General features: G+C 60.0%; 6 protein-coding genes across 6 annotated transcripts; 3 read left to right on the top strand and 3 right to left on the bottom strand.

Moving 5' to 3' along the window:
- Positions 1 to 967: 967 nt before the first annotated feature.
- Positions 968 to 2142, bottom strand: HRG_10811 (GTP cyclohydrolase II domain-containing protein; the record flags this gene model as incomplete). Its single annotated transcript, XM_044869281.1, has 2 exons — positions 968 to 1012; positions 1081 to 2142. 2 exons carry the CDS (start codon positions 2140 to 2142, stop codon positions 968 to 970), a joined length of 1107 nt encoding a protein of 368 aa, XP_044715630.1.
- A 971-nt stretch (positions 2143 to 3113) lies between these two features.
- On the bottom strand, positions 3114 to 5048 carry HRG_10810 (uncharacterized protein; the record flags this gene model as incomplete). Its single annotated transcript, XM_044869280.1, has 1 exon — positions 3114 to 5048. One exon carries the CDS (start codon positions 5046 to 5048, stop codon positions 3114 to 3116), a length of 1935 nt encoding a protein of 644 aa, XP_044715629.1.
- Positions 5049 to 7980: 2932 nt separating this feature from the next.
- On the top strand, positions 7981 to 9561 carry HRG_10809 (DNA-dependent RNA polymerase I subunit A43; the record flags this gene model as incomplete). The annotated part of the gene is made up of 2 exons (XM_044869279.1): positions 7981 to 8218; positions 8270 to 9561. 2 exons carry the CDS (start codon positions 7981 to 7983, stop codon positions 9559 to 9561), a joined length of 1530 nt encoding a protein of 509 aa, XP_044715628.1.
- A 531-nt stretch (positions 9562 to 10092) lies between these two features.
- On the top strand, positions 10093 to 10488 carry HRG_10808 (NADH-ubiquinone oxidoreductase b18 subunit (NDUFB7) domain-containing protein; the record flags this gene model as incomplete). The annotated part of the gene is made up of 3 exons (XM_044869278.1): positions 10093 to 10123; positions 10185 to 10309; positions 10384 to 10488. 3 exons carry the CDS (start codon positions 10093 to 10095, stop codon positions 10486 to 10488), a joined length of 261 nt encoding a protein of 86 aa, XP_044715627.1.
- Positions 10489 to 11132: 644 nt separating this feature from the next.
- HRG_10807 (oligonucleotide/oligosaccharide-binding (OB)-fold domain-containing protein) lies at positions 11133 to 14210 on the bottom strand (the record flags this gene model as incomplete). The annotated part of the gene is made up of 3 exons (XM_044869277.1): positions 11133 to 13790; positions 13860 to 13992; positions 14068 to 14210. The coding sequence occupies 3 exons, from the start codon at positions 14208 to 14210 to the stop codon at positions 11133 to 11135; spliced, it is 2934 nt and encodes a 977-aa protein (XP_044715626.1).
- Positions 14211 to 14847: 637 nt separating this feature from the next.
- HRG_10806 (dnaJ domain-containing protein) lies at positions 14848 to 16243 on the top strand (the record flags this gene model as incomplete). Its single annotated transcript, XM_044869276.1, has 3 exons — positions 14848 to 14925; positions 14988 to 15076; positions 15157 to 16243. The coding sequence occupies 3 exons, from the start codon at positions 14848 to 14850 to the stop codon at positions 16241 to 16243; spliced, it is 1254 nt and encodes a 417-aa protein (XP_044715625.1).
- Positions 16244 to 16775: the final 532 nt, after the last annotated feature.

Genomic DNA, 16775 nt, shown 5'->3' with positions numbered 1-16775 from the left:
CAAGCAGCTTGTGATGGGGTTGCAAAGGAACAAGGCTACGCCCTTGTTGTGCGTACGAAGAAGCCCAATGCAGCCGCCCCGGACTACGCCATTTTACGCTGCTCAAAGGGGCGTAAATACGTGAGCAGCCGCAAGGAAGATATCGCCAAGCGCCGCAAGACGCATACGCAGAGGACAAACTGCCTTTTCCGGCTGATTTTGCGGCTAGACCAAGGAACAGGCCTCTGGTCAGTCTCTTGCCCCCCTAACAGCCAGCACAACCACCCGGACGTTGCTGCAATGGCCCAAGCAAAATATTGGGATAAGGTGGAGGCAGCAGTCGAAGAGGAAGAACGGGCACAGCGGGAATTATATAGGGCGGGCCTCCTTTAGAGACACGGGCATCACAACGCCGTCGGGGCGCCTGATACATAATTTCCTTTATATCGCGATAGCTTCACTTTCTTCTGTGCATTTGGTGCAGGCGGCTCTTGCCTGGGTGCGCAGCGTAGGCGCCACACTGCCCCACCAGGCGAGGTGGCCGGTTAGTCTGAGAGGTGGCCGGCTAGACAGGACCCAAATTCACACCGTATATAAGTACCTAGGTACCTACATAGGTACTCCCAGATGAGCCTGAGGTAATTACTTTGCAATACATAAGCCCCCGATTTACCAACCTCACCGCGCTCACCGCGCTCACCGAACCGTTCATCATCAACCCTGTCGAGAGCAAATCATTCTTCAGGAGAGTGACCGCGAATGCTCGCGCATCCTTAGTCTGTACATGAAATCTGTCTCTCGTCGTCAACTGTCCTCACGAGCAGAATATCCAGTAGCCTCGCAGGCATTAGCCTCTTGCACACCTCGAAATCTACCGCCCAGTATCACCATCGCCAACCAAGCAGCCAAAGAAATGTCAAGCCCGCAGCGCTCCCAAGCAAGATGCAAACCCACAGACTCCACCCATGTGTTCCTCAATGTCGTCCATCTATAACTCTCGCCCCATGTCCAACATGTGGCCCATCTTTTCAATCTGCAGGTATTGCTCCAGTCAGCACGGTAACGGCAGAAACTCAAGTACAAGAGAGTGAGGGCTCTGACCTTGGTCTTCAAGTATCCTTCCACCTCCTGGCTTCGGAACCCCCCCTGGCCCTTCCACGACAGCGGCACCATGGCCACCCGCTCCTTGACGACAACCTCTCTGTTGGGGCCCTCGACGGCGCGGATCTTATCCGGGTTGTTGGTGAGGAGCCGCACGTCCGTTTGGCTCAGGTCGCGCAGCATCGCCGTGGCCAGCCCGTAGCTCCTCGCGTCGGCGGGATGCCGCAGCAGCAGATTCGCCTCGACCGTATCCGACCCCAGGTCCTGCAGGTTGTAGGCCTTGAGTTTCTCCCCGAGACCGATGCCCCGACCTTCTTGCCGCAGGTAGATGATGATGCCGCCGCTCGTGTTGCCCGGCAGCCCCATCAGCCGCGCCGCCTCGTCGAGCTGCTCGCCGCAGTCGCACCGTGCCGACCACGCCGTCTCCCCCGTATAGCACTCGGAATGGATCCGCACCAGCGGCGGATCTGCCGGACGGGACGCCTCCGCCTCGTCGCGTGACGCGTTGGCCGTCACCATGCCGCTCGTCGTCCGCCCGGGGTACAGCCTTCCGGTATATGCGCCTCTGACCATGCGATCCATCTCCGTCTCGCCCTCGCGAGGCGCATCGAGGCTGCTGCTCCGGATGTGATTCCCAAACACAATGGCGAGGTGCTCCTTGTTGTCGACGTCGTTGGTGTACAGGTGCAAGAACATTTCGGTCCCGGTCACAGTGGGGATCCGGGCGCGGACGATGCATTGTACCGTGGGCAGTGTCTGGAGCAGGCGCGGCTTGTTGGGCCCGCATCCGCCCGAGGGGATGGAGCTGTCGACGGGCACGCCTCGTGGACCGGCCGTCGTCGGCGTGCGGGTGCCCGGCGTCTGGGGAGGGGTGAAGGCCGGAGACAGGAGAGAGGGCGGCGGCGGGGGCTGCGCTGCGCTGGGGGCATCACGACGGCTGTGCGACGATAGTGATAGGTCGTCGTCGACGTGCTGGTGGCCTTCGACGGCCGATGTGCGAGGCGAGTAAAAGGACGGCAGCTGGCTCGGCTCGCCAGCGTCGGATGGAGACCCGGACGGCATTTCGGAATTCTCTTGTTTCACTCTTGTCCGGTCTTCTTTTTCCTGCACCGTCGGAGCCGAAGGGGGCAATTCAATGGATGTCGTCGGCGCCTCCGAAAAGGCAATGAAAGCGCCGCTGAACGCTCCGGCCAAAGACTGGTAGCGAATGGATGCCGTTGCGCGGGGGATTGTGAGCAGGTCGTCGGGAGGCCAGAGGCGGTTGGCTGGTCTGAGAGTACGGATAGGCGGACGTGTGTTTGTATGCATGCAAAGCGATCCATCGTCAACCGTCAACGAGGCCAAGTCATGATTAGTCACCCGTGGGATGATGCCGACTGCGCTGACCGGCCGGGCCGTGGTGGACACCTCGGTTCTCGGCTCGGGATGGCGTAATACTAAGTACATACGTACCGTCCCCGCCTAGCACTCAGTTGGCACCGGAATTTGTAACCATCCGAACATTGACGACGTCTCAACCTCTTTTCCACTGCCATCTACCGCCCCGCCTTGTTTCCTCCATCCTGGCCTCCATCATATGCCCGCCTTAACAGACTGACCAACGTGATCAGCTGTGTCCTTACCGTCGTCGTCGACGCCGGACTCGATGTGTCAGACGGATTATTCATCGTCGCGCGCGGCTGCGAGTCATGGCTGGTCAAAACACCAGACCATCGTCTTATGGCTTGCTTGGGCGACAGATGGGACACCTGTTTGTGCTTTCCTGATTGACGTCGTGGAAGCACCTCGCTTCTGAATCCGGGTTCCCTCGGACCGTCCGTGCCATGACGTCCGCGCCGGGCAACGGCGGGTGTCACTCTCGCTCGACGTCGTCTCCGGCCAGAAACATACAACAAGTCTGGTGACTCCCTCACACTCGCACGCAGGTCGACTTGTCTCAACTCTCCGGGTCAACTGGCTCTATTCAAGTAACACCCGATCACACAAATATCTACACGACAAAAAGACGGCTGGTCCAACTCGTCACCAAGGGCTCACAAGCTTCCCTTGAGGCTATTGTACGGAATGTCCTTGATTCCCGGCCCCTTGACCGGAGCGTCAGATGCTTCCTTGGGGCAATCCAACTGCTTTGTCTCGAAGTTATACGTGCACGGCTTGCCAGGGCCATTATCGCACCTGGCATCCTTATAGTTGAACAGCTCGTAGTTTTGGCTTATCCAGTTCGGGCTGTTGTCTTCCTTTTCCTTGGCGAGACACCGCTCTGGGTGATGGATGCCGGCATCGAAGATAAAGGGCATCTTTCCGTTGTGGAGTAAGTCACCACACGCCGTCATGTCGGCCCACTCCCAGGTCATGGGCTCTCCTCCTCCCGCGGCCTTGCCGGTGAGCTCGTTCCAGGCCTGGTATGAAATGTCACGGGCACCTCCGGACTTGTCTATCCTGAGAAGATGAAGGCTCTTGCCCGTCGTGCTGCTCGTGACCTTGATGCAGATGTCATTACACCCAGGAGTGAAGGGCCAGTAGGCGACGCGGTTGATGTTGATCATGCAGCCCAGGACGCCTTCTGACGACGAGTATTGCTCATGGGGGGTGACGCTGACCGATCCCGGCTTGTCGGGTACTTCGCTGCCCAAGGTCCCCTTTGTTCCGGCGGTCGGGTTGGAAGAAGCCGACGGGGCAGGGGCGCCAGGCTGACTGGGCGCAGCGTCGCCGCCCGTCTTCTTCGGGCTACTCGACGGTTCAGTGTCGTCACCGAGGCGATACTTAAGAGGGTCGGGCCCCGAGGCGGTGTCAACGTCATCTGCCTTCTTGGGAGGGTCATTCTTTTCGACAGGGCTGGTGGAAATGGGAGACCCCTGGTCACTGGCGGGCGAGGGGAGGCCGCCACCGACCGGCTTTGGCTGCTGCGGCTTGTCGGTGGAGCAGGGCTTCTTTTTGGGACCGCCCTGGCCGGGGCCGGCGCCCGGCTTCTGCACCGCCGGAGGCTCGGGGACAGGCTTGGGCGCCTCCGTTGCGCCGCTGCCAGTCTTCTTGGGGCAGGGTGGCTTGGAAGCAGGGGAGCCGCCCCGTACGGGCGGCTCAGGCCGGTCCGCACCAGCAGTCTTGTCGCACTTGGTGCACGGCTTAGCGACATCAGGCTGCCCAGCCTGCTTAGGACCAGGCTTGTCGCCGCCAGAGATAGGGGCTATGTCACCCTTAGATCCGGGTCCGGCACCAGCAGTCGTGGTGGCGCCTTTAGGGCAGGGCTTCTTGCTGGGAACGCCCTGGCCGGGGCCGGCTCCCGGCTTCTGCACCGCCGGAGGCTCGGGGACAGGCTTGGGCGCCTCCGTTGTGCCACTGGTAGTCTTCTTGGGGCAGGGTGGCTTGGAAGCAGGAGAGTCGCCCTGACTGAGAGGGGCCGGGCCCGTGGCGCCATCCTGTCCGGGTCCGGCACTACCAATCCTGGCGGCGCACTTGGGGCACGGCTTAGAGGCACCGGCCTCTCCGGCGCGGTCCGAAGCCAAGGCATTCTCGGGAGCGGGTCGGCCCCCGGCACCGCCAGACTTGTTGGCGCACTTGGTACACGGCAAAGCGCCGGCTTCGTTGCCGTCGACTCCCCCCTTGACCTCGGGTCGCCCGAGCTCCTTGGGGTTGTCCTGAGGTCCGGCGGCGGGTGACTTCTGGGTTGTTTCGACACCGGCGGGCTTCTTGGTGCACTTGGGGCGCTGGGACGGGACAGATTGCCCGTCAGCGCCGGCAGGTCGGACCAGGGTGCTGACGGCGGGCACGTTCTTGTTGGGGGCCGGCCCCTGAGGACGCTCGACTGCAACGGCCGAGGGCGGAGGCGGCGACTGACGCTGGGATTCGGATGCAACAGCCGAGGACGCGTGAGAGGGGGCGCCGGAGGATTTGCTGCACGGGACGGCTGCGACGGGGACGACGGCGGCCGAGGCGGCCAAGACCGTGCCGAGGACGGAAACGAGCATCATGCTGGGCCAGAACCGAAAGTTTACGTGAGGCGAGTGTCTGCTATTTTTTTATATCTGTGTTTCTTGAAAATATTGGTTTGAAAGTGTCGGGGGAAAGCATCCAGGAAGAATGGCTGGGAAGTGAAGGACACAAACAACGTATGTACTTGCGAATTGTACTGTTGATGGAAGGAGTGGATATGCTAACACCAGTAGCACTTGATGGGAGAAGGAGAGTGACGAAAGAGAACAAAGGAATGTGGGTGGACGTTACGGAGACGGCGAGCTCATCGTCGGGTGGCCAGGTCAACGAGAAGGCGCGGCGAGGGCGGAAGGCGGCTCACGGAGGTTACTTATATGCATACGACGCAGCCGTCAGGGCGGTACCGCGTCCATCCGCCCACTTCCAACCACCCTGGGCACCCGTGCGTCTGGTCAATGGGCGTGGAGCAGACGTAGCAAGGCAGTGGAAGAGCCAAGGAAGGGGACAAGGAAGTGGACAAGGTTATGGGCCGGGCACGATTGCCAGTTCTGGCTGGGCCATCGTGGGTCTGGAGAAAAGGCCGCAAGAAAACAAATCGTTTGGAGCTGCGCGTGTCAAGCAAACGCCTGTTGCCCAAGAGGGTAGAAATCGGGAGATGTTTTAGCACAGTGGGAGAATGGGGCCATCGCCTCCCAGGGAGAAGCCTACGGTATGGTAACGGAGGTTGTCGTTGGCGAGAAAACCCTGGCACAGAAAATTGAAGGGCCGTGACATAAAGGGGTCATTGGCAGGGCGGGACGTTGGGTCCAGGAACAAAGGTAGGTGCCGAGCGTCTCTCCACCTTGTGACTCGTGCTGGTGTAAGCGTTTGCGTTGGGGCCCGCCAACAATGGATGGGATGGATGGATACCGACATGGATGGATGGATACTGGATGGGTGGGTGGATGGATACCCAGATGAAACGGCTAGCAGGCCCCAAAGCCCGGACTTCCTGAAAGGAAGCGGCAGACGGTGAAAGGTTCGATTTTGAGCTGATGCTGTCTAGGTATTCGATGAGCCTGTATTTTGTATGTTACGAGATGCTTCGAAGAGAAGAGGCATGCGCGGCTGAGCATCGATCTACCTCACTCACTGCTCACTTGTTGCGGGACTGAACAGTGAGGGCTGGATCTGCGTGGAGACGGTGGATGGGCTTCAGGGTTCCGGGATCATCTGTGAGCCTCTTTATTTCCCTTCTCTCTCCTTTTTCTTCACCGTCTCCGTCGTGTGTTTGCAGCGTAGATTGGCGCCCGTTCATCGATCAAAGGCACCGATCTGTAGGTTACTTGCTCGGCAGAACAAGCTGGAATGCAGTTTGTCTCCTTTCCAAGCCATGGAGTGGCTGCCTCTCTGCTGACTCGGCATGCACATACCGAGGACGCGGCACGTCCCTTGCAGTGCTCGAGTGCCGGATATCTAGGGAGTGCTTATTAGTGTCACCTTGCGAGGAATCTCTGCCGAGTCACAATGCGTGAGCAACGTGTCCGAGACCCTCATGGCAGGAAATAAGCAGGCCTTGGAATAGGGAATGAGGTAATTCATGCAGCCGCAGATGCAGGAACGACGGAATCACACGTCTAATGAACCTCAGCATACTGTATAACCCCACGAAGATCCCCTTCGGTCCATCCCACGCACAAACTCCATCCATCCCATCTCCGACGAACCGCCACAACGGACGAACACGCAAGATGCTGCGAGTCGCGATCCCCACCTCCGAGCCTGGAGAGCGCTAGCATGCGGAAATGGCCATTGAATCATGGCCCTTTGCCTTTAGCTCTTGTCAATGCGCCAGTTCATATGTTGCCGCCAGCCGGAGAGATGCTGCTCCGCGGCCGGCGTCGACGCCTCCCTTTTATAAGGAGAGGAGATGGGGGAGGGGGACAGATCTATACCCCGAGGACGGTCGGGCCGGCATTCAATCTGCACCCAGGGGCTGTTGCCATGCTCTACTGTTTCGAAGCTGCCCCGCTGCCTCGTCAGTCTCCATATATATTCGTGTGTAGCCCTGCTTGGCAGCTTGGCACACACTTCTCCCCCTTTGTTAAATGGCACGAGGCTCTCCCACCCAACCAGCCATTTGCCAAAGCATGTTTCGTTCGGGATGGCGCCCATGCGGCGTCGTCTGACACGTTGCAGCCCTTGACGCAGCTTGAGCTTGGCGACCGTACCGGTGGTTTCCCATCAGCCGGGGCCGGGGCCTCGCCGCCCGGCGACACGAGCGTATGCCGAGGGCTGCGAGTCTCCGGGCCGTATGTTTGTATGTGCATGGCCCGGGTGCCGGACGAAAATATTCCATGGCCAACTCTACAGCCCCAATATCGCGAACTCTAACCCCAAAACTAACACTTTAAACCTCTACTAATCCAGTGAGTTAGTAGGTAAGATGGTCAACTTGACTTTTAGGTACTTTAGTAATTTACCTGACCTGACCATTTAGTATTCATTATTATTTATAGTTATTTATTATTTATGGTTGGCTTGGCTACTACACACGGTCCGGTACCAAGCGAGGAGCGTCGGCTTGTCCACATACTCGTGCCGGACCGACGGAGGATGACCAAGTCGGCGAGGTCGCGGTATAGGGTAGCCGCAGCGCAAAGTGACTGAAGTCGAGGGCACGTCAGGGATCCTTTGGACTGTTTGACATGTCGAGAGAACTGAGAAGGAAATATGTAAAAAAAATTGAATGCAGCTTTTACCTGTTCGATTTCCACATCAAAGTCTGTGTCGCGCGTGTTCCTGGAGTTGAGGCGACCGGGATGCCACACGAGACTCTCGGTGACTCGGTGAGTAGCGAAAAGGCCCGGCCCCACCTCGGTGAACGGCATCTCTTATCGATAACGGCCATCGAGAAAAAATCAATCCAGGCGAACCTCATTCTCGACCTCGCAAGAAGCAACCCCCGTTGTCGCAGACGGAGCCGCCACCATGACCGCCTCCGCCACATCACCGGCCCCCTCCAAGGCCGAAAAGAAACAGCACAAAAGGGACAAGAAGCGCGCCCGGGAAGAGGACGCCCACGCCGACGCGGAGCGCAAGCTCAAAAAGTCAAAGAGCGTCTCCACCGACCTCAACCTCGAGGATGCCGCCGCCGCCGCCAGTCCGGAGCAGAGAAAGGAGCGCAAGCATAAAAAGGAAAAGGATCGCAAGAGAAAGACCGCCGCCGGTGCGGATGATGGACCGGGTCATGGCGCAGGTACACCGTCCGCTGCCCCAGACGTCGAAGCTGTGAAGAAGGAGGACAAGAAGAAGAAAAAGGACAAGAAGAAGCACACAGACCACCAGGACGGAGACGCCGAAGCACACCCTGTAGCCGCCGATAACAGCACGCCGCAAAAAAAGCACAAGAAAAAGAAGACAACAGCTGCGGTTGTCCCGGACAGTGGCCCCGTCGTCGAGGAGAGCAGTCATCGGAGGAAGAGCAAAAAGGACAAGAAGACCAAGTCCAGCAACCACGCCGACGACACAGCATCCAAAATCGCCGCCAAAAGCTCGCAACATGTAGCAATCCCGTCCCCGGCAGACCCCGACGACGCCATGGACATTGACCCGCAACCGGCCTCCTCCATCTACCAGCCGCCCGACATGCCCGCCAACCCGCACTTCCCCTTCTTCTCGCAGACCGTCTCCCTCTACGAGCCCCTCTACCCCACCGGCTGGGCGCAGCCCGTCACAAACGCAAAATACCAGCACCTGCAGCACCTGCAAAACAAGTACGTCCCCGCGCTGCGCGGCGTCCTGCTCGACTACAGCAACATCACCCTCGGCCCGGCCCCCGGGCGCGGCAATGGCGCCGCCGCCGACGACGACGCCCCGACGACGGTCATGTCGCGCGGCGAGTACGCCGTCGGCTTCGGCTGGATCACGGCCGACGTCGAGCTCTTTGTGCCCAGCCGCGGCGCCTGGATGGAGGGCAGCGTCAACCTGCAGACCGAGGGCCACATCGGCGTCGTCTGCTTCGGCAGGTTCAACGCCTCCATCGAGGCCCGCCGCCTGCCGCCCGCCTGGAAGTGGGTCTCCAACGACTCGTCCGACGCCCAGGGGTTCGAGGAGACGGCCTCGGTCATCACGGCCGACGACCACGGCGTCGTCCGCCAGATCCACAGCACGGGCTTCTGGGTCGACGGCGCCGGCGCGCGCGTCAAGGGCAAGACGCGCTTCCGCATCCGCAACTTTGACGCCGGCACCAGCGGCGACACGAGCTACCTGAGCCTTGAGGGTACCATGCTCGACAAGGACAGCGAGAAGAGACTGGTCAAGGAGGAGGCCCGCGCCGCGCAGGCGAGGCGGCCCGGCAAGGGCGGGCAGAGGGTGGCGCGATACAGGGCGCCCGACTTTAGCATGACGCGGTTCGAGGCGGAAGAGGCGGAAGCGGGCCAGGAGCAAGGCAAGGACCAGGCCGGCGAGGCTGGTGCCACTGCTAACCTAGAGCCGGAGCCAGAGCCGGAGCCGCAGGCTGGCGGGGAAGGCGAGGATGGGGTGGAGGGAGAGGCAAGCATCGAGGACTAGTTTCTGCCTTTATTATCCTGCTTACACACGTGTCAATGGCAGAGCTGCTTCCACGACTTGAGAGAGGGGGCGCTTCTTCCTGGATGGGACTAGAAGGGGCGAGAAGATGAATGACGGGGAAATGGGAGTTCCATGAGACCAGTATCCCTCTTGATGTCCGCCGTGCTCTACGAAGACTATGGCCTGCGCGCTCACTGCGACTGAAAGCGCATCTTGACGCCCAGACAGGGCTCTCAACTCCCATCATCGCTGGCCAGGCATGACATAAACCGCTCCTCAAATGTCACGGCCCCATGCGCAAGAAACAAGAAGAAGTATTGGAATTTAAAACCGCGTTGAGTTGCGCGACTCCGGAACGTGATGCTGCGGTAACTAAGTGGTAAGTGTTGGAGTCTGAGGTGGCCAAAAACAGGAGCCTGAAATCCAAGGCGCCCAAATCCGCCGACCCCCACGCCCGGCCTTGAGCCGAACGAGGAACCTCATCCCAGCACCGCCAACCCACCACAGCACCATCCCAACCCATCCGTCAAGATGGCTTCCGACACGGATTCAGAGCCGCGGCGTACGCCCACCCCGCCCAGCCACGCCCTCCGCTCGTTCAATCGCTAACCCCAGTTCTCCAGGAGCCACCCGCGAGGAGATGCGCGAAGCCCGCCTCCCGCTCGCCTACCGCGACAGCTGCGCCCACCTCCTGATCCCTCTCAACAAGTGCCGGAAAGCGACGTGGTATGCGCCTTGGAAGTGCACCGTGAGTCCGTCCACACATTGCTGCCGCCCTCCCCATCCTGTCACGCCAGCCCCGGCTCTGACCCCCGAGACTAGGACGAGAGGCACAGCTACGAAAAGTGCCAGTACGTCGAGTTCAAGAAGCGCGTCGCCAAGATGGACGAGCTGCGGGAGTCGAAGGGCGGCGCGAGGTCAAACTAAACCGAGCACGGCCGGGACAAGCGGGAAACATAAAAAAAAAATGTACATATCATCTCTCCCTCGGTGCCACGAGCAATAGAGGACTTGCGGCCCCCCTGGGCCATTTGGGAGTGGCAGGGCTTCTTTGCTTTTGTGACCCGGCGGCGACGACTAGTGAGTCGATGATGGACAGCAGGAGAGGCGACGACTCGGTAATCGACAAGTCGATTCGGACGACACCAACACCTCGAAGCACCTCATTGGCGAGGAGGAAGCTACCAGCCGGCTACACGAGCGCACCCTTGATCATCCTTGGCCACCCGGCATGGCTCCCAAGCGCTGGCAGCTGGATGTTGATGTGGGCGGATATGCTGCCGATGACGACAGCCGAGCCAAGACCTCGACCCTGATATGAGTAGGGACCGACAACTCTGGCGCAGTGAAGGGTGCGTCGAGATGGACATGAGCCGCGTACTTAGTTGCAAGGGGGAGAGGCCACTTGCTGTCTTTTGTAAGTCCTATTTCTGCGTAAAGCAAGCCATGCTATTCCAGATTGCGATGCGCGCGCTTAGTGGGCAACAGCTCATCCACATCAGTCTGCCAGCAAAATCTCCCATCCCAAGCAACGCCTCGCCCTCTCTTCCAAGAGCCACGCCACACAGGCCCTATCTCTGCCGCGGCATCTTCTTGTCCTCGAGCGCCTCAATGTCCTTCTTCTTGTGAAAGTGCGGCGCCAGCTCCGCCAGCCACCCGGGCTCAATCGGCATGACGCTGCGCATGTACTCCTTGGTCGTCTGCACCAGCTCAAAGTACACCACCATCTTCTCGGGCGGGTCTGCCGCCATGAGCACGCTGCTCGGGTGGATCCACACGCCCGTGCCGTTCTTGACCGTCCGGTACCCGTCGCCGCTCTTCTGCAGTCGCGCCGCGTTGGGGAAGAAGCCCGCCGTGATGGCCCGCTTGATGGGCCGCACGTTGCTCGCCCCGCACGACGACGGCGCCACCTCGACGCGCTCGCATAGCTTGGCCAGCTGGTCGCGCACATCGCGCGCCCGCGTCAGCGACCGCTGCTGCAGAAAGTTCTCGCGCGCCCACACGGGCGAGAAGTCGCTCTCCACCCACTGGTTCCACACGTTGAGCAGCGTCACGTGGTCGCCGCCCTCCTTGACCGTGAAGCGGTTTCGTGCGCTGTCGGCGTGGATCTTCTTGTCCTTGGGCCGGAAGAAGAGCGCCGATGCCTCGCCCAGCATCGACACAATCGACAGCACCTCGTCCACACACCCCTCCTTGTCGGCCGCCAGCACCGCCTTGGCCAGCATCGGGTCCGTGGGGAACTCGGCCATCTGGCGCCCCAGTTTGGTGAGCTCGCCCTTGTGGTTCAGCGCCTGAAGCGCAAAGAGCTGGTTCAGGGCGCCAATCAGCGCCTCCGTCGGCGGCGGGTCCATGAACTCAAAGTCGAGGAGCTCGTTGATGCCGAGCGACTTGAGCTGCAGCACCACGCCGTTGAGGTTCGTCCGCTGGATCTCGGGCGTCGTCGACTCGTCCATCTCATTCATGTAGGCGAATTTGGTGTAGAGCCGGAAACACTTGCCGGGGCCGACTCGGCCGGCGCGGCCGCTCCGTTGGTTGGCCGACGCTCGCGAGCAGGGGACGGCCACCAGGTTGGACATGCCCGTCGCCGGGTTGTAGATGTTCTCCTTGACATAGCCAGGGTCAATGACGTAGACGATGCCGTCAATAGTCAAACTCGTCTCGGCAATGTTGGTCGCCAACACCACCTTGCGGGCGCCGTCGGGGGTCGGCTCGAAAATCTTGGACTGCAGTTCAGACGGCAGGTTGGCATAAATGGGGCATATGACCAGTTCCTTGACGCGGCTGCCCAGCTTCCTCGCCGTCTCGGAAATCTCCAGCTCCGCGGCCTCAATCTCGTCCTGCCCAGTGAGGAAGATGAGAATGTCGCCCTTGCCCTGCGTCGTGTGGATTTGAAAGGTGGTGGTGATGGCTGCTGCCAGGTAATTTGCTTCGGGGGCGGGCGTGTAGTAAATGTCGACGGGATAGCGTCTCCCGGGGATGTTGAATATTGGCGCGTCGTCAAAGTACTCAGAGAACTTGGTCGCATTCATGGTGGCTGAGGAAATCAGCAGTTTGAGATCGCGCCGCTCGCGGGCCAGATCCTTGACAAGGGCAAGCAGAATGTCGGTATGCACGGTCCGCTCGTGGGCCTCGTCGATCATCAGGGCCGAGTAGCCGGCTAGGTCTGGTTCCGTCATGAATTCTCGGAGTAACATGCCGTCCGTCATGTACTTGAGCGTCGTCTTGTCGCTCGTGCAGTCCTCGAACCGGATCGAGTATCCGACCTCGTTCCCGACCTTAACGCCCACCTCTTCGGCGACGCGCGCTGCGACGCTCATGGCGGCCACTCGCCGGGGTTGGGTGCATCCGACCTTCATCCCGTTCTTTGTGTAGCCGGCCTCGTGGAGGTACTGCGGCAGCTGCGTCGTCTTGCCGCTGCCCGTCTCGCCAACGATGACGAGAATCTGATACTGCTCCAAGGCCTCGAGGAACTGGTCGCGGTACTGGTAGATGGGCAGGCTTTTCCTGGTTTCCTGAATAGACAGCGCCTTCTTCTCGGCCGCGTCGATCTGGGCGTCGAGGAACAGTTGCTCCTTGGTCTTGGCCAGGGACTTGCCCTCGCCGGCCAGCTTCGAATCGAGGCTCCACTGGATGTACTGGGCATCGTCCAAGACGTAATCGTAACTGTCGTTTTCCAGCTCTGTGCGCTGAATCTGGGCCTTTGCCTTGGTGGCCTGCTCCCTCTCCCACTCCTCGTGCTCCGTGACAAACTTTTCCTGGCCATACTCGTCCCTGTCGACGTATCGCTTGTAGAGAGCCTCTTCCTTTTTCTTGCGGTCCATCTTTCCCTTTTCTGTGATGTAGTCCTCGGGCATCATGTAGCCGTCCCTGTGGTCGTCGATCCTGAGCCGCTCCTCGGCTAGCCGCAAAATCTCCCTGTTCTTGGCAAACTCGGCCTTTTCCTTGTCGGATAGCCGGACGCCGCTGCGCAGCTCGGCAGTCTCCTCGGCGACTTGCTTCCGCAGCAAGGCCAGGCGTTCCTGTTCCCGCTTCTTGAGATACTCTTGCCGTGATCTCTCGCGCAAGTCCGGCAGGGCGGCCTCTCTTGCGTTGGCGTCGTCGGCAATTCTCCGCCTCGACGAGGCCTCTCCGTCGCGGAGGATCTTTTTTGATTTCCCATCGTCCTTCTCTCTCAGCCGCTTGGCAAAGGCCTCGCGCTCCTCGATGTCCTTTTGCCGCGCGAGCTCTTCCTTGGCGCCATCTGAGAGGTCCTCTTGCGGTGGAGACTGGTCCTTTTTGTCGTCGTGGCTCAGTTTTACCCGTTTGCTCGCAGACTCTTGGAACTCCGGTGCACTGGCATCGTCGCCTATATCATCCGAGGGCGGCGCCTCGTCTCCCCATCGGTCGTCGAAGTCTGCCCCCGCATCACGTCGACGAAAGGTCTTGGACTGGCTGGTATGGTGGCGGTGTCGATCGGAGCGCGGGGATCTGCATCTGGAGCGGCTGCGATGGCGCCTCGTCTTGGACTTTTCAGCGGAGGGCTTGTCGTCGCGATCTCGGCCACGGTCGCGATGGCGGTGGCGTTGCTTGTGCTTCTTGTCCGCGGCGACCTTTTGAGGCCCGACCTCTTGGTCGTCCATGGGGAGGAAGGCGTACTTTTTTGAGCTCATGCTGGGCAAGACGACGCGGCGACTCAGGATGACCAGGCACGGCTGGCAAAGTGGTTGCTCCTGTGGATGAGGAGAGCAAATGGGAGTTGACTTTGACTCACCCGCGACCTTGATGTTAGCCAGGCTGCAGGACGACTGATTAATACCTATCTACCAAGCACGTGCATGGCACAGAGTGCAAAGAGGTACCCTAGCATAGTCTCATTGGTGTGGGGGTACGGAGTAAGTACATGTGGCAGTAGTTCCCCGGCCTAGCATCGAGTTAGTTAAGTTAATTCGGCTGCTGATCCTCTGGTCCAATCAGAGCCTCTCGATAAGCGGCCGGCGCAATAGCGCTGGCAAGGGGTCCTGATGCGACAAGGTACCTGGATTGTTAACACGCTGGTAATAACCAAGTCTCCAGTAATAACAGCTTACACGTCGGCCTCTAGCCACTCTTGCCTCTCTACCTGTCTTCATTTTTCCAACTCTCCATCTTCCAACTCTTTCCGCCCTTTCATTGCGGATTGGAGGACACTCACTCCTATTGGACGCCTGTGTCTCTGAACAATAACCGCATCCGTCCCTTCTCGGCTTCATCTGAACGGCAGGTCATCCTCTTAGGCCGCTCTTAGTCCGGGCGCCTCAACCCGGCGGCATGCTGGTCCACCGGCTCAGCTTGCTCCTCGTCGTCGCGCTGGTCGGGCTGGTGACTTGTGCCGAGGACTACTACAATGTGCGTTTTCGTGGAAATGTCTCTGTGACGCCTTGCATGTTAACTCGGTCATTTGCCTCCAGGTCTTGGGAGTGGGCAAAGATGCCTCGGATCGCGAGTTGAAGTCGGCCTACCGGAAACTCTCCAAGAGACATCATCCTGACAAGAACCCGTACGAGCCCCCTTCTTCCGTCACATCTCCCCCAAAGAAGCAAAACTGCGCGCCCGGACTAACATTCAGCCACGTCCCAGCAACGACAAGGAGTCGCACGACAAGTTCGTCGAGGTCGCCGACGCCTACAACGTCCTGAGCGACTCGGAGTTGCGCCAAGTCTACGACCGCTACGGCCACGACGGCGTCAAGTCGCACCGGCAAGGCGGCGGGGGCGGGGCCGACCAGCAGGATCCCTTCGACCTCTTCAGCCGCTTCTTCGGCGGCCACGGCCACTTCTCGTCGCGCGAGCCGCGCGGGCACAACGTCGAGGTGCGCGTCGAGGTGACGCTGCGCGAATTCTACATGGGCATCGCCACCGAGTTCCGCTGGGACAAGCAGCACATCTGCGAGACGTGCGGCGGCTCCGGCAGCGCCGACGGCCATGTCGACACGTGCGAGACGTGCGCCGGCCGCGGCGTGCGCATCGTCAAGCAGCAGCTGGCCCCGGGAATGTTCCAGCAGATGCAGATGCGCTGCGACGCGTGCGGCGGCCGCGGGAAGACTGTCCGCACCAAATGCCCTGCGTGCCAGGGCGCGCGTGTCGAGCGCAAGTCGACGCCCGTCAGCCTCAACGTCGGCCGCGGCGTGGCGCGCGATGCCCGTGTCGTCTTCGAGAACGAGGCCGACCAGAGCCCCGACTGGGTGGCTGGCGACCTGCTCGTCACGCTCGTTGAAAAGACCCCCTCGCTCGACAACAACCCGGACGGCGTCGACGGCGTCTTCTTCCGCCGCAAGGGCGACGATCTGTACTGGACAGAGGTGCTGTCTCTGCGCGAGGCTTGGATGGGCGACTGGTCGCGCAACCTGACGCACCTCGACGCCCGCGTCGTCCGCCTCGGCCGGCCGCGCGGCCAAGTTGTGCACCCGGGCCACGTCGAGACGGTCGCCGGCGAGGGCATGCCGTTGTACCGCGAGGACAACGACGACGGCGGCGGCGGCGAGCTCAAGTTCGGCAACTTGTACGTCACATACGAGGTGGTGCTGCCGGACCAGATGGACTCGGCCATGGAAAAGGACTTTTGGGCCCTGTGGGAAAAGTGGCGCGCGAAAAAGGGCGTCGACTTGCAAAAGGACAGCGGCCGCCCAGACCCTCCGCCGCCCTCGCCGCCACGGGACGAGTTATGATGCGATGGGGGGTCAATTCTGGGGTTCTTTATTTCTTCTCGTTATGTTCAAGGGTGGGTTTCCGGTGTCTAGTTTCGTCCGGGACGGAGGGATGGGGTTCGCAGCAGGGCAGAGCATGATAGACATGAATGTAGACTGGGGCGTCGAATGAAGTCTGGGCTGGACAACACATCCATGCTCATTAAGAGAGTGAAGAGTATCACGAGGCAGAGAAGGAAAATGTTCACCATAGAAATAAAAAGAAAGAAAGCTAAAAACTGCTCTCAAGATAAAGGCAGAGAGTCATTATGACCATCTCTTCGTGCGATGGGAAGTCTTTTCTACACCGGCTTCTCCAGACATGATAAACCCCCAAAGAAGCAGTCTATCAATTCATCATGTTCATTATGTCTCCTCCCCATGTGTTATCAACGAGCTTGCACCCTCGTCGCTGCAACGTCCATTCCACCTCTGCTCACGACAGGCTTGGTGGACAAATCTTTCCTGCCAAGCAAGCTGCTCGCCTTAAGAGCAAAAGAGCCAAATAGAGCTG

The sequence above is a fragment of the Hirsutella rhossiliensis genome, assembly GCF_020360975.1.
Source record: "Hirsutella rhossiliensis strain HR02 chromosome Unknown scaffold00017, whole genome shotgun sequence".
Taxonomy (NCBI): domain Eukaryota; kingdom Fungi; phylum Ascomycota; class Sordariomycetes; order Hypocreales; family Ophiocordycipitaceae; genus Hirsutella; species Hirsutella rhossiliensis.
Note: the sequence above shows the minus strand (reverse complement) of the source record. Positions and strands in the feature narration are given on the sequence as shown.